Here is a 26,468-nt window from a genome sequence, read left to right on the forward strand (position 1 = left end):
ATTTCTCCGCCCCCCAAGAAGTCTAGCCTTTACACCACTTTTTTGCATTTCGCATGCCATCTGATGCAATCGAGGAAGACAGGGATGGAGACTCCCATCTTGTGAGCCATATGTTTCCCACTAATAAATAGCTGAGGCTTTTCACTCCATCTAATTGGCTCTGATTGGGTGAATTCAGAACCCCTTTTAAAGGACACTCCATTATGTTTAAGGTCATTTAGCGGTTACATTACACTTCCACACTGAAACGTAACCCTGTGTCTTGACACTCTTACCATTTACTGCGAACTCAGACAGGTAACATCAGGTCTGTAATCTGTAATGTGTGTGTGTGTGTGTGTGTGTGTATTTTACAAGCATTCCTTGATTTGCATTAATATGGTCTCATTATGGTGTCTGAGCAATTTGAATCATTATTTGTGTAGCAAAATCTTCAGGACCAGGTGTTTAGTTCTGTCACAACCATCTGTTTGGTGCAGCTGACATACAGCCATGATATTTAAAACCCCCCATTGTGTTGTCACGCCAGACTGCATTTCAGGTGTGCTTCATTCAGGTACACATGATGCGGAGATGCTGAATAGTTGATGAGAGAGTCGAGTCTGCCAGTGATGAAGGGAAGGAGAGAATGGAAAGTCTTGTGTTTGCGATCCTCTTTGCTACCCTACTTGGACAAACAAGAGTGCTGGAAGAATTACTGTATGTGTGAGCAAGTAATAGGGAAGAAAGGCAAGATCAGCATAAAAGAAGTCCAGAAATAAAATTGCCAGAGGGGAGCAGTGATGTCAAAAGTGGTTTCGTGATCAGCATGCTTAGTCAGGGACCAGAGATGGAAAAGCAAGCACCTGGGTCCCACGGATGCTTTAGCTGGGATGCATGGAGAAATCTGCTGCTGCCCCAGTTAAACAGGCAATCTCTGTATGTGTACGGCAGCGAAGTGGCTGTGGAGAAGGAGTGTATCAGACAAAGAGAGAGAGGAGTCTTTGTCATTCATCCGTTCAGTCCTTTAAGGTACAACCTGCTTGGTCGGCATTTTATTTATTTATTCATTTATTTTAAGTTGCATTTATGTAATCCATATACAGAGGCATAATGTTGTTTGTAGTTCTACTGTAGTAAGTTAAGTGTACCGGACTTGTAATATAATCTCGAAGATTTATCCGAGGGGCTTCAGATAAAGTTCACAGCACAAGATGATACGACAAGGCCGTTCTAAATCATATTCTCCTTAAACATATTTGACATTTTGAGTGGCATGTTTCTACAATTACATGCCAGGGCCTAAAAGCTCAATAGTACACACAACTGTCTCGTCGTTAATTGTAATAATGGTTCGTTTACATTTTTGTTTTGTGATGGTAGAAACTGAGCTCTGCTTTTTTCTCTCTTTTTTTTTTCTTCTTTCTTTTTCAGGAGTTACTACATAATGTGCATGGTGGCCATAACATTTCTGAACCTCATTGGGATCCCGATAGAGATTGCTTTTTTGGACGGTCAAGGCGGAGTGGGCTGGGAGGGATTTAACGTCTTCTCCGATACTCTGTTCCTTGTCGACGTGGGACTCAACTTTCGCATGGGGTTCATTTCCGAGGACAACGAGGTAAATTCAACTATACACAGAACCAGGAACTTTGTTCGTATTTATTTTCTGGCCTGAGAAGTGAAAGTCAAAACTCGTGTTACTAAACCTTTGCAATGAAAGTTGACCACAAAAATCTTATTGTAGGACAAATGGCATATGCTACGCCTAGTTTTTACTCATGAGGTTATAATATCGTCATGATTAATATATAACACATATTTATGATGCATATATACATAAGATATACTGTAACAATATAAGCATAACGTTAATTCAAGTTCATGTATAGATGTTTATAATTTAGTCATTTTTGAGAGTGGTCAGCTTAATTAAGACAGTCTTAAAATACAATAAATGGATATATTGTATGCACGAAACACCATAGAGCTTTTATGAAGCATGTAAATAAGTAGTATATCATTACTTAGGCCTACTACTTAGTATGCAAAGATTTTTTTTTTTCTTACACTGCCGTGTTCATATCATTTCAGAGATTACCTTCGATTGTATTTTTAACCCTGTTTTATGCGGCTATTGCAAGAATAAATTATATCTGCAACAACTAATCGATAAAATCAATAATAACAAACTATGAAAATCGTCGTCAATGAATCTCATTACGGATAAGTCGGTCTGCGCACGGCACGAGGTGCGTTTACTCATGACGTCACGTCTGTTCCGAAAACACGCCTCGGAGAGTAAATACTAAAGTCGCGTTCCGAATGACGTACTGTACACTTACACTATGCACTATGTACTCTACCGTCTAGTGTGTGAATTTCAGAAAGGTAACATCGTCTCAAATATATCACTAGCGGTTTTTTTACTAACCGGAAGTATAAGCCGCTTCCTAGTCGACGGCGCATGACGTCATCCGAACGTAACGTCACGCCGCTAGCTTTAGCAGATACCCAGAGTCCCCGACAATCTTCACTTTACTGTTTATACACTTAGTTATATGCTTAGTTTATATTATATATAAGAATTTATGCATTATTTTTATAGATGCTCAAAAAGCACTGAATTAAGCTACAGTCCTAAATGAATAATATATATTCTGGTGTGTGTTTGTGTGTGTGTATTGGGTTCTTTTCAGTCTTATATAATTGAACAAACAGGCGTGTGATTTTTAAATGGTACTGAAAGTGTGCCCCCATCTGATTAATCGATTAATCGAGGAAGAAGAAGAAAATAATCAACCAACTAATCGATTATGAAAATAATCGTTAGTTGCCGCCTTCGAATAAATTATAAAATGTTACTTACTGTATCTTTCATGTTTTTTTTTTGTTTTTTTTTAAACTGTGATTTTAATCTCTCCATACTGCATTTTAGGAAGGACTGGTTATGAAACGGGCAAATACTGAGGGTTTTCTAAAACCTTGTTGTTGGTGTTTTTACTGTAAGAAATAACTGTGTAGAATGTTACATCTTCATGTAGACTTTTGTAGTCGTACAAAAACGTGTATTGTAATTATTGTGCGTTTTTACTTACTCTATGGTGTTTGTGCAAAATTGTAATACGGTGATTTTTGTGTATTTGGAGAATTTTTTTTTTTTTTTTTTTTAAAGACTTGTTATTGAAATGCGTTTCATCTGTGATCGCTGTCTCAATGAACATGAAGGTAAAGGCCGATACCGTTGAAAATATACATCCTAAATTACCAAACATGTCACTAAAACCTTTACTCGCTCAGTCTGGACAAAAGGGTAAGCCATGCTAGTTTAGAGTATGACATTTTTCCTTCACATGTAGACCATCAACACCTTATATGATGTTTGTTTTGGTGTTTATTCTATTAATGGCAAGCTTAGACAAGATTGAAATGTCTTCACATTGCCTTCTCTCAGGCGGTCATTCTCGATCTGAAATCCATTCGCCAAAATTATCTAAAGAGTTGGTTTATACCAGACATGATCGCAGCATTTCCAGTGGGCTACATCTTGCTAATTGCGGTAAGACTTTATTCATCTCATCTACAGCAAATAGCAGGAAAAGAACATACACTATGTGCATATGAATCTTTGATATTCAGCTACTTGCTGTTTCCCAGGATCTGCAATATCATGACGATTCCCCATCTTCTAAAGCTAGTAAAATGGTGAGGATCCTTATGTTCGTGCGGATCCTCAGCCTGGTGCGTCTGCTACGTGTCTCTCGCCTGGTCCGCTTCTTTAACGAAGTGGAGAAAGTGAGCTACTTTATGATTCCTTCTTCAATCCTCTACGTTTATCCTCTACCTAAATTTTACAGTTGCATATTCATATTGCAACCCAGCATCATGATATGTATATATATATATATATATTTATTTATTTATTTATTTTTACCTAATATTGGACTTCTTTGCTCACTAGGTCTCGAATGCCAATCTGGAGGTAGTTCGAGTTTTGTTCAGAATCCTGTCTCTGTTCATGATGATTTTTCTGCTCTGCCACTGGAACGGCTGCGTGCAGTATTTTGTTCCGATGCTGGAAGAGTTTCCGTCAGACTGCTGGGTCCGACGAGAAAACCTCATGGTAATTTGATATGCTGTTACAGAGTCGGTCAAGATAAGAGAGAAAGTCTGGCACCAACAACCATGCCACAGTCAAAGTCACATTTCTTTTCCCATTCTTGATGTTTGATGTGAATATTAACTGAAGCTCTTGACCTGTATCTGGATTACGTTATGCATTATGCTGCTTCCACATGATTGGTGAGGGAAAAGCACCTGTTCAAGCACTCCTTTCTGTACAGTGGTAAGAGTAGCCTGCTGCTCAGTGACCTGCTCAGACCTTAATGAATATTTAGTAGGTTTTGGTAGGACACTTGATTTCGTTATTTGCTCCGTGATACTTCCTAATGTTAAACATTCATTTTGTTCTTTCCCAGAATGCTACAGTGGGGGAGAAATATTCCTTTGGTGTCTTTCGGGCACTCTCACACATGACGGCAATATCGTACGGTTCCTCGGACACACCGACAAGTAAAACGTCTTTACTTGCGTCCAGACAACGAATCACTGTATCAGTCTCATTTTATCGCCGTTTCATATCCATTGAAATGAGCATCTTCTGCGTTCTGATTTCAGATGAGGTCGAGCTGTGGATCGTCATGACCAGCATTATGTCAGGAGCTCTAATGTACACTGTGCTGGTTGCCAACACAGTCGCTCTAATGACTGATGCAGACCTCACAACGAAAGCATACAAGAACAAGGTGAAATAAAACACAATCGTTCAACGAGATGAACCGCTATCAAGACGTTTTGCAGAAATTTGTATCATTTGCATACCTTTTTCTTATAGTTGAATCTTCTGGAAATCTACATGACCTCGATGAAGCTTCCCAAAGAGCTGCGTATGCGCATCAGAAATTACTTTCAGTCTCGCTATGGGGGAAAGTGGTATGATGAAAAGGATGTATTAAACTGGGTGTCTTCATCCATTAAGGAGGTATAATAGCATTAAGTTGTTTAACTGCTTATTAACCAGTGGGAACATTCTGAAGTTTGTAATTGAGTGCCACTGAATACATATTGAACAATTTCTCAACTTTCTGAAGGAGATCTTGATGATCATGTGCTCGGGCCTTGTGAGAAGAGTCCCCCTCTTTTCCAACTGTGAAATAAACTTCATCAACGCCATCCTTTTCCAACTGCAATATGAGGTGTTTCAAGAGGGTGACGTCATCGTATATCAGAACACCCCTGGTGATCGCATGTTCTTCATCGAGCGTGGACAGGTTGTCGTGGAGACAGAGAATTATCAGATAGAGCTATGTGATGGGGGCTACTTTGGAGGTCAGTATGAAATAAAACTACTTAAGCTATTGTACTATATATATTATAATTCTTATATACGGTCAGATGCATAATTATCGGCACCTTCGGTGTGGATGTATAAAAACGGTTGTGGGGGAAAAAAGAGGTTTTGTGGTTAGTTAGCGTAAGCAAACACTGACAATATGAGACAAATCGAATCTTTCATTCAAGTAAATGTATTCAACGAGAAAAAAAAGGTATGAAAAAAATATTTTTTTTAATATAACTATGTGTCTCATTTATTGAGACCCCTGCATTTAGTGCAACCTCGGCATAACGTAACAGCACTGAGTCTTCGCCTATAATGTAAAATGATCTGAGAACTGAGACCACTCTTTAATGTAGAGTCTCTCCAGATCCTCCCGGGTCCTAGGTTCTCTCTTCTGGACTCTCCTTTTCAGCCTAAATCACTTGGAGACTTGGTGACCCCATTAGCGATGTGTCGTTCATGAGCGATTCGTTCATTTTGGACGATTCTTTAATATGACTCGAGAACAACGAATTGTCTCAGAGAGTGATTAGTTCATTTTTGACCGCGCATGCACTGCAACATCCGAATAGGTTCTGTACAGGAAACAGAAATGATTCGTTCATCTCTCGAGTCTTCGGGGTCGAGTCGATCATTCATCCCGTCACAGCCCCACTGCATTCAGTCTATGGGGCGGTCACAGTATGAACGAACGACTCGAACCCGAAGACTCGAGAGCTGAACTGATCAGTTCTGTTTCCGGGGTACAGACGTGACAAATGAGAACGACTCGGAGCGTTAGGTGAGGTGAACTAACAGACTGCATAGCCTGAAGACTTAATGCTAAGCTATCAATGAATCATTTCTGTTTCTCATCATTCGGCCTTGTTTGCATTAGCCTATAGTTTATTTTTTATTCCAAAGCTGATCACCGTTTGCGTAAGTACTAGATGCGTTGGGGAACTGAACATGTAACATTTTAATTATACTCTGCTGAAATGAACAAAATGACTCGAAAAAAGATTCGTTCATTTTGCTGAAGAAGATTCAAAGATCAGAGTCAGTAAAATGATCCAAACGTCCCATCACTAGACCCCATAATGCTGCTATGAATGCTGATTTTATGAAGGTGAACACACTTTTGCCTTCCCCATGTCAATGAATGACTACGGATCTTGGTCTCACCTCATATTTTCACCCAAGTGAAACAGGAGGTCATGTTTGTCATGTCAAGTTAAGAGTTAATATTTAGAGTTTATTAACACTTTACTGCATGATGTTGCTGTATGGCAACAATTAATCTATCTCCAATTTTTTGATAGACATAATACAAAAAAATACTATTTTCCTATGTAACTGGAAAAGGGGCGGCTTTAACTTTAACAAAAAAAAAACCATGTCACATGACCACAAAATACTGCTTGCACTTCCATCAGTGGCTCTCAAAAAAAAATTTTTTTTCAATATTTAGGCAAAACTACTTAAAGGAAAAATCTAAACACTATCTAAACACTATAAGATGAGATAACATTTATTTTTTGTCAATTACACAAGTTTATATATTTTTTAGTATTTTGTTAAATGGTAAAATGTTATCGTTGCCATATAGCGACAACATGCGATAATGGAACTGCGGTATGTGCGTTCATGAATTGAAACAGGCCTACAAAGCAAAAAAGACACTAGGCTTCTCCAATAGTATATTTAAATTTTTTCACATTCAAAGTAAGAAAAACTTGCATTATATAGCGCCTTTTTAACCTTCATGGTACTACTATTTCTTAATCACCCGTTCACACTCACACACCAATGGCAGCGAAGCTACTCCTGCATTCATCGGGAGCAACCAGGGGTTTAGTGTGGGGTTCAATGTGTAGACATGTGGGCCGGGGAATCAAACTGGCAACCCTATGATTATTGGACATCCCAACTCTACCACCTGAGCCACAGCTGCCCCAATTGTAATTTAAGACATTTTGCAATTACACCTTATTTTCGAAATTTTATATTTAAGAGAAAGAATTAAGAATTCAAGAGGAAGAATTAAAAAGAAACTTCACCCAAAAACATGCTTGGATCTAATTTTTTCATGTATTTTGAGTGAGTAAAATCAATTGGAATTGTAATCTCACACATTTTGTGTTATTTTTCACAATATGAAACGTTCCATCATCTCTCATTGTCGCCATACGGCAACAATTTACCAACTACCGCACTTAAAATGTTTTTTTTGTTTTCTTTTTTCAAAACACTAATTCAAGTCATAAAAATCCATGAAGCATTTCTGGATGTAAATGTAATAATTCATGCAGTAGATGGTTAAGAGTTCTTAAACACTCTGGCGTGCTTATAATATTCAAGAGAACACGCTTCAGTTATATTTGATTCATAATCTTTCTAAGGGGGCCAATAATTGATGTGGTTTCATTCAAAAATTGTATATAGTTTATTTCGGGTTTTGTTTCATTTCTTCAGGATCAGTTTACTTCACGTTTCTCATATTTTCGGTATGAAGTATGAAATAATTACGCACGTTTTTTCAAAACTTTTTACCCGTCTTTACTGCTTTAAATAATCCTGGTGAAAAGCTACAAAGCAGTGATGTTCGTTTTGTCTAGCTTTTGATCATTCAATCATGTCCATAATATATATATATATATATATATATATATATATATATATATATATATATATATATATATATATATATATTTACATGAATACACATTGAGTCTTGATATTTATACTAAGTGAGTATGTAAACACATCATTGCTTCTTGAAAATTGCTTAAATCATGTTTTTGCCCTTTCTAGAGACATGTCTCATGACCAGAGGAAAACATCTGGCTACAGTGCGAGCTCAGACTATATGCCAGGTCTTTTCTCTGTCTTCAGACAGTTTTTACAAAGTGCTTGAAGACTTCCCAGAGGTTATGAAGGACATGAAGAGAACAACCAAGGAGGCCATCAATTTTATTTGATGTCCTCAAACATGTCTAAGCTTTAGACTAGGGGTTCCCGGCATCACATCATGGATGAGTACATGAGGCTGAGTGTATCATAACTGAGATTTCCAAATGACATTTAGACTCCTCTGGGTCATCATTTAAAGTGATGATTATTTGCTTGTGATCTGAATGTAAAAAAAAAACCAAACATATTTAGTCTTACTGCCTAGAGTGCCTGTAAATACTGCTCTCCTTTTGTCTGTAGGGAAGAAACGTTTTGTAGTCCTCGCTTTACGGTAATGAGCAGCACTCTTTCAGGTGCACACAGCACAGATCACTTTTATTGATTTTAAAAGTGTAAAATGCGCACATATAAATATATATTTGTTGCATGTGGATAAATTGTATCGACATTTAATGATTAATACAATGTTTAGATGCTTAACATGCATAGCTTTTCTTTGCTAATTCTGCCTAGCAACTAATCAGACTCAGATTCAGAGAACTGATTGTTTGATTTGTTGGATATATTAATAAATGCTTGTTCAGATTAAACATCATTCAAATCTGGTGTGCTACCCAAATACACAAACTGTTCCAGATGCCAGCCTGTGCTTATATTCATATTGGTAATATGAAGCCGGAGGAAAGTTGCACTTCATCTCCATTTTGCCAGGTACTACATAGATAGCAACGTTTGTGCCAAGTCCTTCTTGGAGCTTTTTTAACATCCGATTGGCTAGATACAGTCTAGCTTTACCCGGATCTTCTTCTATAGCCGCATAGATTTCAGGTGGTGGGTTTGGGATCTTCCATTCCAGGTCCACTATGAGCTGATGGATGCGAGCTTTATCCAGGGAGGACGGGGTGTCCCTGTGGCAGGCCACTACATTGGAATTGGAAACCTCTGAGAAAACAGAGATGAAGTGCTCCAGGCTTGGACAAATGCTTTGCTCTTCAGTTTCCTCCTTGCCATCAACAGCCTCCTTCCAACATGCCACAGGGGGGTGTACCATTACCGCCCAGTGCAGCCAGTCATAGTTTCGCTCTAAACTTTTGAGCACTTCTGCCGCTTGCTGCTCTGGCCTGTGTGTGCTCCACCGAACCTCCAGGATCTGCTTCTTTACATCATCTTCAGCCTGCTCTCTGAAGTATCCCGAACAGAGCGCTCCAGTGGATTTCATTTTCCTGTACAAGGCCGACATCCTGTCTGACCAGTTCTTCATAAGAAGAGCCTGATCTCTTCCTGTCAAACAAGCCTCTACAAAAAGGCATAACAGGCCTGTCCCAAGCACAAAATTCACCTGCAATGCAAAAAAGCTAGGTTTATACAAACACAGGACTCAACGCAGATATTTCTGTCGTGTTCAGGTTGCCAGTAAATTTCTGTAAAATTCTGTAAAACATATTTACAGTGAAGTACTGTAATATCGTACATAAATCCATAAAATAATATACATAAGCTAGTACATTTCCTTAATGCAGCATACAACTGAGCTGAGTTGAAAGGACCCAACCATGGCAGTTTGTTGGTGCTGGGATTCAAACACAACTTTCTGATCTGTAACTCAAAGAGCCTTAAGGTCTGATCCACCACAGCTAGCACTGTCAATGCACATCGATTCAACCACTTCTACCACTGAATTAACTCCACTAAAAGATTGCACTGAATCAACACAAATTAGTGGTTAAGGCTTTCAGATACAATTCAGAAGGTCATGTGTTCAAATCCTCCGCTGTATCCTGCAACAGCCAAATGAGCGAAAGTACTGGATCGTGTGTTATTTTATACCATGTAAGATATTACAGTACTTTACAGTAAATATGTTTTACAGTTCTTTACTGTGAATTTTACAGTACTTTACTGGCAAAACAAGTTGCTGTAAATTACTGTAAAATCTACAGTTGTTTTTTTTTTTTTTACAATATACTGTTACACAGTTCAGTTTGAATGCCAGGAGTGGCTGCATATTCTTGACTGCTACAGTCAACTCCAAAACGTAAGAAAACAGGCAAAATGAGTTCCACTTGATACAATTCAAATGTTCCACTTAATTGAGTAAAGAAACTACTCACCTTTCTTTAACAAAAATCATTCTCACAAGAACTTCTTTTTATTGCTTTTTTTCTCCAGCAAAATGATTAATAGCCTTAAATAATATTGCATGTAAATGCAAACTTCTTGTTTGCCCGGAGTATAAATAACATCCCTTTGTCATTCAAAACTACAGGGACAAATGGTTCTTGATCTGCACAAGTCAGGCCATCCATCCATCTTCTATACCGCTTTATCCTTTACAGGGTCATGGGGGAACCTGGAGCTTATCCCAGGGAGCATCGGGCACAGGGCGGGGTACACCCTGGACAGGGTGCCAATCCATCACAGGGCACAATCACATACACATTCACACACCCATTCGTACACTACGGACACTTTGGACACGCCAATCAGCCTATCATGCATGTCTTTGGACTGGAGGAGGAAACCGGAGTACCCGGAGGAAACCCCCGCAGCACGGGGAGAACATGCAAACTCCACACACACAGGGCCACGGTGGGAATCGAACCCCCGACCCTGGAGGTGTGAGGGAAACGTGCTAACCACTAAGCCACCGTGCGCTTATAATAATTACATAGGAAGTAAAAGCCCTCATAAACACTGTAAAATATGGTGGTGGATCATTGATTTGATACCACCAATCTGCTAAGATTGGTGGTATAATGAATTCTTTTTAACTACTACCATATTTTATCCCAGATCCTGCTTGCTTTTACCAAGGAGAGTTTTAAAAAAAGAAAACAATATGTAATGGGTGCAGAAACACAATGTTTTGCAGTGGCCACTATGTGGCTTTGAACCATACTGAAAACCTGAATCAGGGGTCTGAATTAAAGAGGGCAGTACAGATGTGCAAACCAAAGAATATATTTCTTTAAAAATGTTCTGCATGGAAAAAAGCATCTCCAACTTTGTTAGACGTTAGTGGAAGTTATTCAGTGCTGTAATTCTCTCCAGTGGCTGCTTGAATCAAAAATTAATTGATTACACTAATTAACAAAAATACATTTTCCCCCCATAAATTGAAGATGAAGATATTATTTGTTGCCTGTCCAGTCCGCCACCATGCCCTTGGACAAAGCACCAAAGAGCCTTACTGGTCCAGGTTGTTCACTGTGTGGGAATTTAAGATATAAAGGTCAACGTTGTTTCTGAGTAAATTATCAGCTAATGTTATCAGATGACTTTGCCTTGTTCTTTTGTCTTTCGTGACCGACATTTACGTTGTTATTTGCAACTATGTGTGTATTACTATCAAGGTGATCTTGCGTGCAAATATCTTGTGTGTGTAATGTGTGTAATCACCAGTACAGTCATTTTTTTTATCTTCTAAGTTGCATCAAAGAACCATTACATTGTGTCATTTAGCATTGTCATTGGCAGTGGCAGCTCACTGGTTAAGATGTTGGACTACTGATCAGAAGGTTGTAAATTCAAATCCCATCACTGCCAAGCTTCCACTACTGGGCCCTTAGGCAAGGCCCTTAACTGATCAGTTGTATAAGTGAGATAAATGTGAGTTGCTCTGGATAAGGGCGTCTGCCAAATGTTGTAAATGTAAGCTGAATTTTTTACGCTGGTGTCCTATCCAGGGTGTATTCCTGCCTCCTGGTCAGTGTTCCCAGGATAGGCTCCAGAGCCAATGTGAGACTGACCAGGATAAACTGATCATCGAAGCTGAATGAATGAATGAATGAATGAATGTTTTACACCTTCACCCAAAGACTGCATGTGTACTGACCTTGACACAAAATTCTTTAATCTCCCAGCGTCTGGGCTTGCGGTTAAGAACAAGCTTCTCCAACAGGGTGGGCTGATCGGTCAGCACAGAGATACCCATCATACGACTGTACAGTGCTGTCAGCTGCCGCTCCAGTCTGTACTCCTGAACAAAGCTCAGAAAGACTTCTTTCTCACGTTTTGTGAACTCGGCCTGGGCTCTCACTGACGCTCCTAGCTGATTGTACACTACAGCCAAGTCATATTCGAGACAGTGGACCTCCTCGTCAGTCAGCAGACCTGGTCCAAAGGAGCTAAGTTCATGATCGATGTGGTCTAAATTCTTCTTCACCAGGTCCAAATTATCAGAGGTAGGGCTGCCACTCAGATAAGAGCAGATTCCCTCGACGAGCACACGCATGGTCTGCATGAACCCAACGGGTTCCAGAACTTTCCCAAACAGTGCCATGGTTTCGACTAGAAGAATATGGATGAACTGATTTGGAAACAAAATAAATTTAAAAAACAAAAACTGAAGTATTATATATGTAACGATCAAATCATTTATCTTGGTCATTTATAAAAATGAATGAAGATATCTTTTTTCTTTAATCTCTAACTTGAAATTCATTTTTCATTATAAAAAGAGTATGTATTTATTAAAACGGTCAGAAATGCAGGTGTAAGACTCACCGATATGCAGATGAAGTGAGGTGTGAAATAACCTTCACTTTGGCTCCTGAATTTATACTTCCTCATTAGAACAAATAAGTGTTTGATAACATTTTTTTTTCTTTAGCTGCCCTTCAAATAACATTTGCATTTCGAGCAACAGTGGAGATTATGTGAATTCATTGCCTGGGAGATTATGTGACTTAACATACGTATGTTTGATGATTGTTGGAGAACACCTACACAGAGAACCATGTTAGTATCTTAGTATTTGACTGTCAGAGCTCCAGTGTCTCTGCTTTGCATAGGCTCACCCTGTTAATGGAAAGATTTAGGAGAAATCAAATTTACACAAATTACATGTATATCAGGCAAGGCAGGCAGGTTTAGCGAATGGCATTCTGCCATGGAGTTCTGCATCTGCATGAAGTTCAATTCAGTTTTATTTAGATAGAGCTTTTAACAATGGACATTGTCCCAAAGCAGCTTTACAGAACTATATAAATTCAGGACATAGATTTTAAATATGGAAGTGAGCATATAATGAGCAAGCCAGAGGCAATGGTGCTAAGGAAAAACTCCCTGAGATGAAGCTGACTTGGTTAATGAATAATGGAGTCTAATGGCCATTAATGACATGGCAAAGTCCACTCAGACCTGCATGAATGCAGTTGGCAAGGTGCTTGAAAGGCTTCAGATTTTCAGTAAGCATCTATCAAAGCTACAGAAACAAAACTTGTACACAAAACATGTGTTAGAATGCACTTACGATAAGTCAGGAAATGTGTGTTAATTGGATCTTTGTCAACATGCCTGATTCTGATTGGGGGAGGCATGGCGGTGCAGTGCGTAGCATTGCATCCTCACAGCTCCAGGATTTAATACTGAGCTTGGGTTACTGTCTGTGTGGACTTTCACATGTTCTCATACTGTTCACATGGGTTTCCTCCAGGTTCTCCAGTTTCCTCCCAGAGCCCAAAAACATGGAGTTAGATCCTGCCTTGTGCCCAGTGTTACCAGAATTGACTCTAGAGTCATCGTAATTCTGATCAAGATAAAGCAGCAACTGAAGATAAATTTAGCAACATTGCACGAGCAAGAGTGTGGTTATGTTACAGCTGTGATTCACCGCAGGTATGAGGCCGCAGGGCGAGATTCACTATATCCGCACTCTTGATTGTTGCTTTTATACAACAGTTCTGTAGAAATAGTAGAAAATAAGAAATTCATATCGCGTAAGTGATATTTCGGACACAATATGGCCAAATGTTCTGTTTATTTTTTGCTTTGCCAGTGGAAATAGTTCCCGAAAAAGCCACATTTACTTTCTAGCCCATAGGCTAGCTCACTAGCTAGCTCACATTGATTTGTACATTCCGGTTAAAGGTGCTTCTGATGAAACTGGCGTCCCTTCTTCCTTTTCATCTTCCTCTGATGAGCTTTGATAATTTAAACCAAAAGTTACAGTCCTGAAAAGTATTGATTTGTCATGTCTACTGATGATGTCTCTAACTCTACTGTAGTAATGGTTTCGAACTAGTAAGTGGAACTTTACACAGACGGGCAGAGTGATACACGCAGTCAGAACGTTTACATGGAAAACGATATTCCGATATTAATCTGATTAAGACGATACTCTGATTAAGAAACTAGCACGTAAACAGCGATTATCGATGACCTTAATCCGACTAAAGTCATACTCGAAGTAAACACAAATCGAATTAAGACGTGTGGAGTATTCCTGTTTTAGTCGCGTTACAGACGTGTACACACCTTAATCACACTATTAACGTCGTGTGGGAGTTTTCACCGCATTGTGCGACAGGACGCGTACACACACGGCAGCGCTCGACCGTTTGACGGCAAACAAGAGAGCACGGCTGCGCCCCAAACCGCATACTTACTTACTAAATAGTAGGCGAAATACATGTATGTACGTACATCGGACGCAGAACACGGCTTCAAGCAGTCATCTATATGCACGTACAGCACGACAAATAATTAACTGCACTTGAAGTTTCTGTAAAATTAAAAATAAAAACACCTAAAACTGTATACGGTTCCATAACGAAGACCAACTGTACGTCGATACGTGAAATTCTGGAGGAACGTCGGACGGCGTGGCGTGGGGATGTAATGACGCGTGACGTTAATCCGTCTATGTTCTACAACACGTAAAACATGAACATGAGTGGAATGTTCTAAAAGCGACTCATGTAAACACTTTAATCAGAATATTGCCTTATTCAGAATAAGGTCAATAATTAGATTACTGCTGTCCATGTAAACGCAGTCAATGAAACATCCCAGTGTGGTTACAGGAAATATAAGCACTCTTGGAACGCTGCTCGACCAATCAGATTAGTGCACCTGAACTAACTATTGCATAATGAGCAAATACTTCTGATCTCACCTGTACCAAAATATTACAAATGTCCAGAAAGCGGGAAGGGAATAAAATAAAGATGTGTGTGTGTGTGTGTGTGTGTGTGTGTGTAAATCCAGCACAGACGCTGTAAATAAAAGTAAGAAGCTAATTATAAGAATGAAAAGGAGTAGATATGGGACTTTCAGGTGAAATCCTTGATATATTTGATGTTGATGTGTGATACACGTGTGTTTGTTGGTGTTGTTTGACTGGTCGAAGACATGAAAATGATCCAGCAGGACGTGTGTAAGCACATGAGAGAGGTGTGTGTGTGTGTGTGGCGATGAGTAAAGTTGAACCTGTTGCACTGAACCTCCTCGGAGCTTTTATTTTCCTGCTCAGTGTTTCGTCACAACATGGCGACTTGTTCAGGCGCCAGGGTCGATTTAAACACCGAAACCCTTCAGGTAACAGCAACTGTCGGATATTATGACGTTCTGGTTGATTAACACGGTCATAATTTAACAGGTTTTTCCGTTTGTGTGTATAGTATTTTCCTTAATGTTATCAGGAAACCCCGAGCTGAGGAGACTTAAGTGCTAGGTGCTGATCTAATGGAAGTGCCAGAGGTTCCTCACACCACGGGTGTTATATATTTACAGAGGAAGTGGCTAAGCTAACTGGGCTAGCGAGTCCAGCAAAGCCAGAATTGATTGACACAGACTCGCTCGTTGACATTTTATTAAACATGTTGTTAGGATTGTCTATTACTCGTGTGAAAACAAAATGTGGGAGTTTTATTGAATTTCATTTAAAACTCGAATTCTTGTGTTCGCTAGCGACGCATCTGGGGAACGTTAGCTAGCTAGCTAGCTCATTAGCTGGGGGTCCTGATTTGTTTCCCCACAAAGTTTAGTAGCTAACTCGCCTGTGTGGACTTGTACTCTGCTCTGGGGGTTATTTCTGATGGTATTAAAGGTAGGTTAGCTCGCACGTTGATTTAGGACGGTGTTCGAAGCTGGAGTTTTTAAAAGATTGAACACGGTTTAAAAAAAAAAAAAAATTATATATATGTATGTATATAGTTAATGTTTTACACGAACAGTGTGGGTTTTATCACGAGGTAAAGTTTGTTGGTCGTGTATTTGTATCTGAACCGGCACGTTAAACGACTATATGACCGCGATAATATAGGAAATAATATCTAGAACAGCGTGTAACCGGTTGAAATTGTGTTATTCGGGAATATTTAACGCTCTAATTTGCGCCGTACTTTTATTTATTTATTTATTTTACGCGCGCGCCCTGTGTTCAGTTGTCAGTCAGCAGTTTGAGTAGCGAGGCGCGCGTGCATACAACAGGAAATTGGCAGGTCTGAATGAATAAATAAAAAAAACGACGTGTTGACCAAGTTATCGGTTTGTTTGTATGTATGTATGTATGTAGGGTGTATATTATGATTGATTGATTGTTTTTGTTTTGTGGTCGTTGCACGTGTTCCTCTTGGTGTTGGTGTACAGCACGTGGTTATTCTGTAACCTGTTCAGCACGTTATTCAGAGTCCTCACATACAGCAGATACGCAAGTAATAACAACTAACCACTCTGTCAGCAGTGTAGCTGTAACCCATGTTAAAGGAAATGACTTTCCCAAGCTATGTGACATGCTATAAACACCCTTCCTGACCATGAAGAAGCATGCATAAATACAATTTTTGTTTGCAAGTAAACAAGTTCCACCTCGATTAGACCACAGGCTGAATTAAGATCAGTGTTGATTCAGTTGATTTGTTTTGATGTACACGATATGGCCGAAAACACGTGTGCTTGTCGGACATCCCGTTCCAGATGTCGTGCACGTTTGCTGTTTTAATAACCTCCATATATTTATATCGTCACTGATATCGTTATCGCAATAAATACCGGAAAATATCGTGATATAGTTGTAAGTCCATATCGCCCGTCCCTACCATGCACAGACTTATCTTATACAATCGTGCGCTTCAAACTTTGGCCATGCGCGTTTACACTGCATGGTTCAGTTGACCCAATTCCCATCTCTTCCTCCCATGTGGCACGAGATCGGATACGACCCGTGAGCGTATAAGCAGGAAAAAAGCACATGGATTCCTCATTCATATGCGGGAATGAACCTGATACGAATCGGATACGGTGCATTCGCGCCTGCCGTGTAAGCGGACAGATCGGATATTCCCCGGTCAACGCGAGTCGTACGTCATTGAAAAAGCGACGGCGGAGAACGGCGTCAAAACTCTGGTGGATATTAACCGCGAAAACACAACTACACAACAGGGTCTTTCGTCTTTATTTCTCCGCTTTAAGAGGCCGGTGTTTTGCTTACCTTTATATATGCTTGTATGATATTTGCGTGCGGGGTCCGTTGCAGATTGCGCCGTTTTTACTTCCTTTCCGGTCCAAGCTTCTGGTGACGTCAAGTTTGGGTTGTTTCACGAAGTGTACAGTGTAAATGCAGATATCGGATATGGGTCGCTTTTAAAAGGAGATGGAAGCGGGTCGGATATAGGCAGCAAATCGGAATTGGGCATCAAGTCCTGCAGTGTAAACACAGCCATTGTGGATTTTTTTTTTTTTTTTTGTGGAAAAAAACCACAGATCAATCTCATGGTCAGGTGTCCACATACGTTTTGGCCATATAGTGTAATTAAAAAAGAAAAGAAAAGGTTAATACTTAACCCGGCACATTTACTAGGCTGTACTGTGGAAACTAAGAGCTAAACTTTAGGGAAAACATTGACTATGCCATTGTTCCTAATTCTTCTTGGTTTCGAGTCGAGATCAGCAGACTGTGACGTACTCGGTAGTACTGGCTGATTTAGTGCCATTTGGGACCAGAGAGAGACTACTGCTACAACGCTCGTCTCGAAGCCTCCGATCGGAGGAAACAAAAAGGATTATGCAAAATTCCTGGGACGGCTACGAATGCGAAACATAAACGGTTCTAACGGACAGAACAAAATATCCTTATTAGCTCAAGCTCGCTTTGAAGACGTTTCTGTATACACGACCCCATTTTCTGCTTGAGCCTCTAGGAGGACGTTGTGTTTATGGCAAGGGTTCTCAACACCAGTCCTGGGGGTCCCTTGCATGGTTTAACGTAACGTTCCCGTGCCAACCGAAGAAGAGCTTGATGATTAACCGATCGGCTGGATCAGAAGTATCGACAGTGGAAAAGGTTTACTGCAAGGGGGTGTCCAATATTATCAGCCGGTTTTATTCTAACCAAACAGCAGCCACGCCCGATTCCAGCCATGTAATCAGTTGATTTTGGTCTGTAATCGATGGTCAGGTGGGGTGTGGCTCCTGCTTGGTTGGAATGAACATCTGTAGCCATGCTGAACCTTTGGGTATAAGACCAGACGGGAACAGAGCCTTTGATGGAAATGCAAATCATAGCATAGCTTGATGATGATGAGAGACAATTTCATACAGCTTTAGAGAGATGTTTTCTTTTAAAATGGCTGTGTGTTCATTCACTCAAGGCAGTTGTTAACTGCGGTGTACATACATCTGTCCTTTAAACCAAAATGTTTTTATGTTTCTAATTTTTAAAGGTCCGATTGTCCGGGTGAAGTTAGGACAAAGAATTATATCAAATCCGAATCTGGGCTTTGCCATCTCATAAATCCTAATTCAACCCTGATGACCTCCGTGTGACTAACACATGCTAAAAATACTTAGTACACACTCTTTAAGGTACCACCCTGTCACAGGAAATGGTTCAGTTTAGTTGCTTTTTGTTTTTTGTTCTTTTTACTGAGTGTGAAGTCACTCACAGATCGTTGGATTATTTTCCGCAATAAATAAGTGACCAAGTATAATATTTTTGCCTCTTTTGTTTGATGGGGTTCTCTTTATCTACTTTAAGAACTTCTGGAAATGATGTTTTAGGTCATAGCTATGCAGATATTTCGAACATTCTAAAGGGTTCACAAACTTTCAAGCACCACTGTAACCTGAATAGACTATACGCAACACTAAACAATGGACTATACAGCCATTATGCGCAGGACAATAGAGTCTAGACGGCAGACAACGGACACTGGGTGATTTACCATTGTACGTGTATTATTACACAGTAAGAGATAGTGCACAGTAGTAGACTTTTACACGGTCAGAAGCGCAGACACTGTTTACACGTTAAAAGGCATGGTGGATAATCGTGCGAGACGTTCTCACAAGTTTTGCGCTCGTTTTTCTCCGACAGTACGGGGCTAACATGATGGAGACCGCCGGTGTGTGTGGAATGGAGGCAGCTACACGTGGCCTTGTAGAGGGTAGCAGTTCCCCTCCAGCTAATGTGACCCCTTCTCAAGATAACCTTGGGGAGTTTGGAGGGTTGATTAACACCTGCTGCAGCGAAGAGGTAAGAGGCGAGACACCCGGGAGAGAAGACTGCCGGATCGAGCCCCTTGAAGGAGGACTGGAGACGAGCGGCGTTCAGAACAAGGAGCAGAATATGTTCGGTGAGTGCCGAACGTTCAGGTCACTCAGTTAGACGAGAAGGAAGTGATTAGATTCGCTCGTTTCCTGATTGGATATCTAACTAGCAGGTTACTTAGGCAAACGTTACTTGGTGCGCATAAAATGCTTCACTTACTTGACTCTTTTACATTAATGCAGGAAAGGAGGTGATGCTACTGATGCAAGCCCTTCACACTTTAGCCACTCCAGAGGAGAAACTTGCTGCTCTTTGCAAAAAGTATGCCGACCTGGTAAGTGTAGCTTTCAGAGCTATTCATGTGGTCTTAACTGTATGGTGTACCGCAAAGACGATAGTAGTCAGGGGTTCACGTAGTATCTGTTAGAACCATAACAGGAGCTCTTTGATCGATCGACAGCTAGAAGAGAGCCGCAGTATGCAGAAGCAAGTGAAGGCGTTGCAGAAGAAGCAGACGCAGGTCCTCAAAGAGAAGATCCATCTTCAGAGCGAGCACAGCAAAGCGATTCTGGCTCGCAGCAAGCTGGAAAGCCTTTGCAGGGAACTACAACGGCACAACAAGACCCTGAAGGTGCTACATCATTCCCGCGCCGGTTACGGGTTGACGGGCATTCACGCCGATGTCGGCTCCGTATGAAATGTTGTTGGTCTGCGATCTGTTTTGTTTTTGCAGGAGGAGAACGCCCAGCGGTTCCGAGAATACGAAGAGAGGCGTAAGGAGGCCACGCTTCATTTTCAGATGACTCTCAACGAGATCGAAACGCAGATGGAGCAGCACAACACCCACAACACCAAGCTGAGGCAGGAGAACATGGAGCTGGCCGAGAAGCTCAAGAAGCTCATCGAGCAGTACGAGCTGCGGGAGGAGGTGAGGAGAATCTTACATGGATTAGACAACGGGGAAATTTGAGACGCGTATAGTCAGGACCCGATCGATTAACTATCTGGACTGTCCAAGCTCCGGGATGTACGGAGAGATGCTGAAACGTATGCAGTGATGTTCACGCTGTAGGAGGAGGAGCTTAATCGTAGGAACGTTATGTATTAACCTTAATACCACTTGTTCTGCTCACAGGATTATGCGCATGTAAGACGCCTGCTTTATCCGAGTTAGTGTGGAAAGCCCAAAAGCAAGCAAATATACACGGGCGTTCTGTTCAGCTCATGTCTGGACAGTTTATAAACTATATTTCATTAGTCACTGAACTCATAAAATATCTACAGCAGGGACAGGAATGTTCTCAGAAATGAACGCAAAAACGAGCAGCGTTCAGAGGAGCTTGCAGTTTTTTTTATAAATCACCGCAGATCCGGGTCAAGACGCGTCACGTGACGTCATTCGGCCAAAACCGTCTTCGGTTCACGCGCGTCGAACACGAGGACGGCTCAGAGGTCTCATTTCCCAACGATTTTCTGCAGTTGCAATTTCACACCATTCGAGGAGTTTTCTGAAAAGAAAAAAAAACTCGGCAAGTTGCGTCGCAAATTTGAAAAAAGAAAGGGAGAAAAAGAAAGGTCTGACGTGTTATCGGAGCGGTTTATAATGGCACGTCTGAACCTAACACTTTTTTTCCCCCCCAGCACATTGACAAGGTGTTCAAGCACAAGGAGCTTCAGCAGCAGCTGGTTGATGCAAATCTTCAGAGGACGGCCGAGTTGATGAGGGAGGTGGAAGAGAAGCAGCAGAGAGAGAGAGAACTTGTACGTAACGCAGACCAGAACCACTCACCTATGATCTAGCCTTTTTTTCCTTTTTATTTTTTAAAACCTTCATTATTCTCAGTATGGACTAAAGGAAAACACCTTCCCGTCTATATCAGTAGTTATACAGGCAGCTTCAGAATTATTGGCACCCTGTGTAACGATAGGTTACGCGGTCGTTCTGCTGGTCGAGTGAGACGTTTAGCACGTTGATGCTTCTTTGGGCGAAAAACGACCGTTTTTCGATTTAGAGTGTTTAGGAAGTTTTCATCCATGACTTCCTGGATGGCACAGAGGCCAAATTCTCTTGATCATTCATCAGCATGGGGAAGATTAGAGAATGCACAAGACAGCCTCCATAAATCAGGCATTCAGTGCGTTTACACGGACAACGATAATCCGATATTAACCCGATTAAGACGATACTCTGATTAAGAAACTAGCATGTAAACAGAGATTATTGATGACCTTAATCTGATTAAAGTCATACTCGAAGTAAACACGAATGGAATTAAGACGTGTGGAGTATTCCTGTTTTAGTCGCGTTACCGACATGTACACACCTTAATCACACTGTTAACGTCGTGTGGGAGTTTTCACCGCATTGTGCGACAGGACACGATCACACACGGCAAACAAGACGGCACGGCTGCGTCGGAAACCGCGTACTTATTTACTAAATACACGTATTTCTTCTACTATATAGATGGTAAGTACGCGGTTTGGGACGCAGCCCACGGCTTCAAGCAGTCGTCTGTTTGCACGTACAGCACGACAAATAATTAACCGCACTTGAAGCTTTCGTAAAATTAAAATGAAACCCCCAAAACTGTATACGGTCCCATAACGAAGACCAACTGTACGTCGATATGTGAAATTCTGGAGGGAACGTCGGACGGCGTGGCGCGGGGACGTGATGACGTGTGACGTTAATCGCTCTACGTTCTATAACACGTAAAACATGAACATGAAAGGAATATTCTAAAAGTGACTCATGTAAACACCTTAATCAGAATACTGTCTTATTCAGAATAAGGTCAATAATTAGATTACCGCTGTCCGTGTAAACCTAGTCACTGACTATAGCCGTGGAAAATAGTTACATCACTGAAAAATGCTCGTATCCGCCGTTGGACAAATATTAAAACGTTTACCAAAAAACGCAACTTATAACGAATTTACCTGGAAGATGATGCGAGTGTATTTTGACACGACCTCCTTGCCAACAAAAGATTTGGAAGGCGTGCCAGTAGAAAGTCTTTTCTTTTATCAAACGCAATTTCCTGAGTCACATTTTGGCAACAAACACAAGGTAGATTTGACGTAAAAAGCGTGACGTACAGAAAATAATCTAATCTCCAGTGTTAAGTACGCTGCAGGGTACGTGTGGGGCTGTTTTTCCCTCCATAGGCCCTGGGAACCTTTTTAGGATACATGACGACATAGACTTTATGAAGGACTAGGAGAGTTTTAATAAAAACAGGAATGGAGTTTTTTCGGCATGGCCGTCTCAGTTCCATCCCTGGAATAAACGTCGCTGAAGAGAAGAGTCCAGAACCTTGGAGGAATTGGAGAGATTCTGTATTGGGAAGCGGTCTCCGATTCCTTGCTGTCTCACTGAGCATGTATAGAAGACTCGTGGTGGTTGTGTTGGCATGGAGGAGGTTTCATAAACTTGTAAATGCAGTGGCAATCATTTTACCTGCGGATTTATTTTTCTTAAGGGGTGCCAGTAATCATGGTCCTGCCTGTATGTAACTGTTGACGGTTTTGAGATCTTATAGAACTGCAGGAAAGCCTAACGTGTTCATTTTTGAGTGCGTTAAAAGGTTTGCCCGTCACAGTGCCTGTGGCGCGGCAGCAGCCTTATCGCTCTGTAACGGATCACCTCATCTCCATTCGTTCTGTAGCTTCTGAAAGATGCGACAGAATCGAGACATAAATGTGAGCTGATGAAGGAGCAGGAGCTCCAGCTGAAGCAGCAGCTTACGCTTTACATGGACAAATTTGAAGAGTTTCAGACGACCCTCGCGAAAAGCAACGAAGTGTTCACGTCCTTCAGACAGGAAATGGAGAAGGTCTGTGGTATTCTTCTAACGCCGTTTTTTTTTCCCCCCCGAAGCTGTCGGCTTGGTCATTCAGTCCTGACTCTTCTTTGACTGCTCTGTTATACACAGATGACCAAGAAAATCAAGAAGCTGGAGAAGGAGACCACTCTTTGGAGGACCAAATGGGAGACCAACAACCACACCTTACTGCAGATGGCTGAGGAGGTGAGAGATCATGCTGGGTGTTGTAGTAGTTAAGAGAAGCAGGCCTGTAGAACGCTAAGAATGTGTGTTTATCTAGGCGTTCTCTGGGAATCCCAAACCAACAGGTGATGTGAATAGCGTAAACGACGAGACACACCGATTGGTTAGTCAAGTTTGACCTGTTTACAGCATGATGGATGGATGAATTCTTGTACAGTAAACATGACCAGCGTTTATTTTAAGCACTGCTTGCAACCCGAGCAGTAGTTGAACGACGAGCTAGTAGACATTAGAACGTGTCAATGATGTGATTACGATTGCTTTACTGTTTTGTAGAAAACTGTGCGAGACAAACAGTACAAGGCTCTCCAAGGGAAACTGGAGCGTCTGGAGAAGCTGTGCAGAGCCCTGCAGAGGGAGCGCAACGATCTGAGCCAGAAACTCGGAGCCCTCCAGGCCCCAGTAAAGGATCCTGAAGAGGAGGGGACAGGGCCTCCAGACCCCCAGCCAGAGGAGGCTTTCAGCCCTCCTGCAAGCGTAGGGATGGATGGAGAGGTGGAGGGAGAAATGGAGTGTTTGGCCCCTGAGACAGAGAGGCTGCCGCTGCAAACACAGCTCGAGGAATCAACCAGAGAGCATCTTAATAACGACTGAGCCAAGCCCGCTGAGGGACGATTGATTATTATTATTATTATTATTATAAAAAAAATTTTTGTGGAGGTATATATTTTTGTGTAATAGTTAATAATTAAAACAACAACAACAAAAAAACCCATCATTAATACATCGGTGATTGGATTTGTGATGAGCACTTTTTACTCGCTTTTTTTCTACCAGGTGTATTTTTCTTAGGAAGCCGTCATGTGGTCCAACAGCGACTACAGCTTTAGTGTTTCACTTAGTTTAGCTTAGTTCTTTCCGTTTAGCCCCCCCCCCAAACTTCCTGCTAATCTGTGCTCTGATTTCAGACTTGTTCTTTACGATAATGTAGCTCTCAGATCCGGCTTCTGGTGTCCCGATTTCAAATAAACGCATTCAGATGCATATGAAGATAGAGAGATTTTGACATAAGCGTCTGTAGTTGTCTAATTGACAGTGTGATTGTAGGGCATTCGCGAAAGGAATGATCACGATCGGGTTCCTCGGACGGTTTACTCCAAACGAAAGAAGCTCGAACGGGTTTTGTTCTTCCGTTTATATATAAATTTACTGATCTTAATGTTTTGTTTTTTATTCATCTCTGAGAATATATACTGCCTGTATCGTTTTCTTTTCAACATGGGATACTCCTTAATCAAGGGCTAGTTCGACGTAACAAGGCTGCTCCGTACACACAATTTCAGAGTTTTATCGAGGCTCGTTCATGAGAAATCCTACCGCTTTAAATGTTGTTTACAACATCTCGGGTTCCTTCGTCTGCATCGAGGTACAGTTAGAAACTTTCCGTTAAAACCCGACACATTCATATTGTGTGTAGAAAAAGGTTTGTGAACTAGACATGGGAGATGGCTTTGTTTCGTTCCATACAAACCTGTCATGTGCCCTAGTAGTGAGGCAGATAATCACCTTTACCCAAATTGACAAACAAAACCAGACCACCTTGAGCTGAACTACAGTTTCTGAATGCTTTAAAAGGTTAACCAATTAACTAAATATTCGGAGGAACATTTTGATACCGTGGCAAAGGGCTTACATCGTTTCAATTTAAACCACCATGTTATTGTAACGACTTGAGACATTGCATATTTGTTTGAATGTCTCCGAAATTCATATAACATGAAACTTTAGGTAGTAACCATTTGCAATAGCTGTCTGGACTTGTAATACAACCGCTCTCCATTAGAACTGGAAATAAATGTGTCTGAAATTCATTTACGATTAAGCTCAAAAGAGGCCTCGAGATCATCTTCGGTACGTGACGGGAAAGATTGGATGTTGTTTGTTCTTCTGAAGTGCAGTAGCTGTTCCTAACTATATGAAAGTTCCATGTTGAAATTATGCAAACTTCATAGGACACGCAGGCGTAAACGCGTTCTCATTTCGTACGGTCGGAAAACAGGGTGTTTGAGAGCGTCCCCCTCAGGTCCACGTTGAGCCACCCAGTAACATTCCACAATTATTTGACTTGAGCAAACACATTCCAGTGGGTTTTTTTTTTTATTTTTAAAAACACAGTACTTATTAAATGGCTCCCTTTTCGTCAGCTCGCATGGTCACTGGAAAAAGATTGTTTTAGGATTTCACTTTTTAAATTGGGGGAAGAAAAAAAAAAAAAAAACGAGCAACTTGAACCATGTATAAAATAAATAAATAAATAAATAAAACCACAAGTGATACGCTGCTAAATAAATCAAGAGGCTGGACCCCCACCTGTCTCGGTCGCAGTTTAGGAAAGGCTTCAACTGCACCACTGACCGATCCCTTTGCTTGAATTTGTTGTCGAAATGTGAATGTTTATCATGCTCTTAAGATAAGACGTCACACGTTCTTGGCATGTGTGACTTCGACTTCTCTTCTAAGTTATAATTTAACCCAGTACACAGTGAGGTTTAGATTGTAACTGAGGACAGTTTGCTGTTTCGGTACTGTCAGAGTGTGTCTTATTTACTTTGCTGTTGCCCCAGTTTGATTCTCAGGTTATGCAAGAAATCTACCTCCACAGGCAAAACTAACTGTGAAAGAGGCTAAAGGCAGCAAATGCTATGAACGTGTTTTTCTTTCCTTTTCTCCCTTACCTGAATCTGTGTACCCTGTGAGACCGAATGCTCTTGTAGCCATGTCTTGCTTTTCAATAAAATGTTTTGTAGATTTTTTCCGTTTCTCATCACGGTTTATTTCTCAAACGTCAGTTTCAGCTGATCTGATGTACTTCGTGGGGACGGGATGGGAAATGCATGCTGTTTCTGATTGCCTA

The 26,468-nt window shown here is 40.9% G+C and overlaps 3 protein-coding genes across 5 annotated transcripts; 2 read left to right on the forward strand and 1 right to left on the reverse strand.

Moving 5' to 3' along the window:
• Positions 1 to 530: 530 nt before the first annotated feature.
• Positions 531 to 8,859, forward strand: hcn5 (hyperpolarization activated cyclic nucleotide-gated potassium channel 5). Its single transcript, XM_017477700.3, has 10 exons — positions 531 to 1,011; positions 1,414 to 1,600; positions 3,434 to 3,538; positions 3,637 to 3,774; positions 3,941 to 4,102; positions 4,458 to 4,551; positions 4,657 to 4,784; positions 4,874 to 5,020; positions 5,130 to 5,367; positions 8,171 to 8,859. Exons 1-10 carry the CDS (start codon positions 809 to 811, stop codon positions 8,335 to 8,337), a joined length of 1,569 nt encoding a protein of 522 aa, XP_017333189.1. The 5' UTR covers positions 531 to 808; the 3' UTR covers positions 8,338 to 8,859.
• Positions 8,703 to 13,126, reverse strand: LOC108270797 (uncharacterized). The gene is made up of 3 exons (XM_017477723.3): positions 12,776 to 13,126; positions 12,105 to 12,578; positions 8,703 to 9,608 (listed from the first exon to the last, which is right to left on the reverse strand). The coding sequence occupies exons 1-3, from the start codon at positions 12,839 to 12,841 to the stop codon at positions 8,880 to 8,882; spliced, it is 1,269 nt and encodes a 422-aa protein (XP_017333212.1). The 5' UTR covers positions 12,842 to 13,126; the 3' UTR covers positions 8,703 to 8,879.
• A 2,329-nt stretch (positions 13,127 to 15,455) lies between these two features.
• txlng (taxilin gamma) lies at positions 15,456 to 26,365 on the forward strand. Of its 3 annotated transcripts, none has more exons than XM_017477705.3 (9): positions 15,456 to 15,589; positions 19,368 to 19,626; positions 19,784 to 19,875; positions 20,002 to 20,172; positions 20,275 to 20,469; positions 21,183 to 21,302; positions 23,213 to 23,380; positions 23,480 to 23,575; positions 23,891 to 26,365. In XM_017477705.3, exons 1-9 carry the CDS (start codon positions 15,539 to 15,541, stop codon positions 24,206 to 24,208), a joined length of 1,470 nt encoding a protein of 489 aa, XP_017333194.2. In that variant the 5' UTR covers positions 15,456 to 15,538; the 3' UTR covers positions 24,209 to 26,365. The 3 variants fall into 3 exon arrangements, with proteins under 3 accessions (XP_017333194.2, XP_017333195.2, XP_047014158.2); XM_017477706.3 differs by lacking the exon at positions 15,456 to 15,589 and adding an exon at positions 15,642 to 16,100; XM_047158202.2 differs by lacking the exon at positions 15,456 to 15,589 and adding an exon at positions 17,787 to 18,335.
• Positions 26,366 to 26,468: the final 103 nt, after the last annotated feature.

This window comes from Ictalurus punctatus, chromosome 10 (genome assembly GCF_001660625.3).
Source record: "Ictalurus punctatus breed USDA103 chromosome 10, Coco_2.0, whole genome shotgun sequence".
Taxonomy (NCBI): Eukaryota; Metazoa; Chordata; class Actinopteri; order Siluriformes; family Ictaluridae; genus Ictalurus; species Ictalurus punctatus.

Excerpts from the sequence above, each read along its gene's own strand:
- txlng (XM_017477705.3), top strand. The coding sequence starts at position 15,539 with ATGGCGACTTGTTCAGGCGCCAGGGTCGATTTAAACACCGAAACCCTT. Across the intron at positions 19,876-20,001 it reads GCAAAAAGTATGCCGACCTG|CTAGAAGAGAGCCGCAGTAT; the intron begins GTAAGTGTAGCT and ends ATCGATCGACAG. Across the intron at positions 21,303-23,212 it reads AGCAGAGAGAGAGAGAACTT|CTTCTGAAAGATGCGACAGA; the intron begins GTACGTAACGCA and ends TTCGTTCTGTAG.
- LOC108270797 (XM_017477723.3), bottom strand. The coding sequence starts at position 12,841 with ATGAGGAAGTATAAATTCAGGAGCCAAAGTGAAGGTTATTTCACACCT. Across the intron at positions 12,579-12,775 it reads CTCACTTCATCTGCATATCG|TTCATCCATATTCTTCTAGT; the intron begins GTGAGTCTTACA and ends TTTCCAAATCAG. Across the intron at positions 9,609-12,104 it reads TTAAAGAATTTTGTGTCAAG|GTGAATTTTGTGCTTGGGAC; the intron begins GTCAGTACACAT and ends TTTGCATTGCAG.
- hcn5 (XM_017477700.3), top strand. The coding sequence starts at position 809 with ATGCTTAGTCAGGGACCAGAGATGGAAAAGCAAGCACCTGGGTCCCAC. Across the intron at positions 4,103-4,457 it reads TCCGACGAGAAAACCTCATG|AATGCTACAGTGGGGGAGAA; the intron begins GTAATTTGATAT and ends GTTCTTTCCCAG. Across the intron at positions 4,785-4,873 it reads CGAAAGCATACAAGAACAAG|TTGAATCTTCTGGAAATCTA; the intron begins GTGAAATAAAAC and ends TTTTTCTTATAG.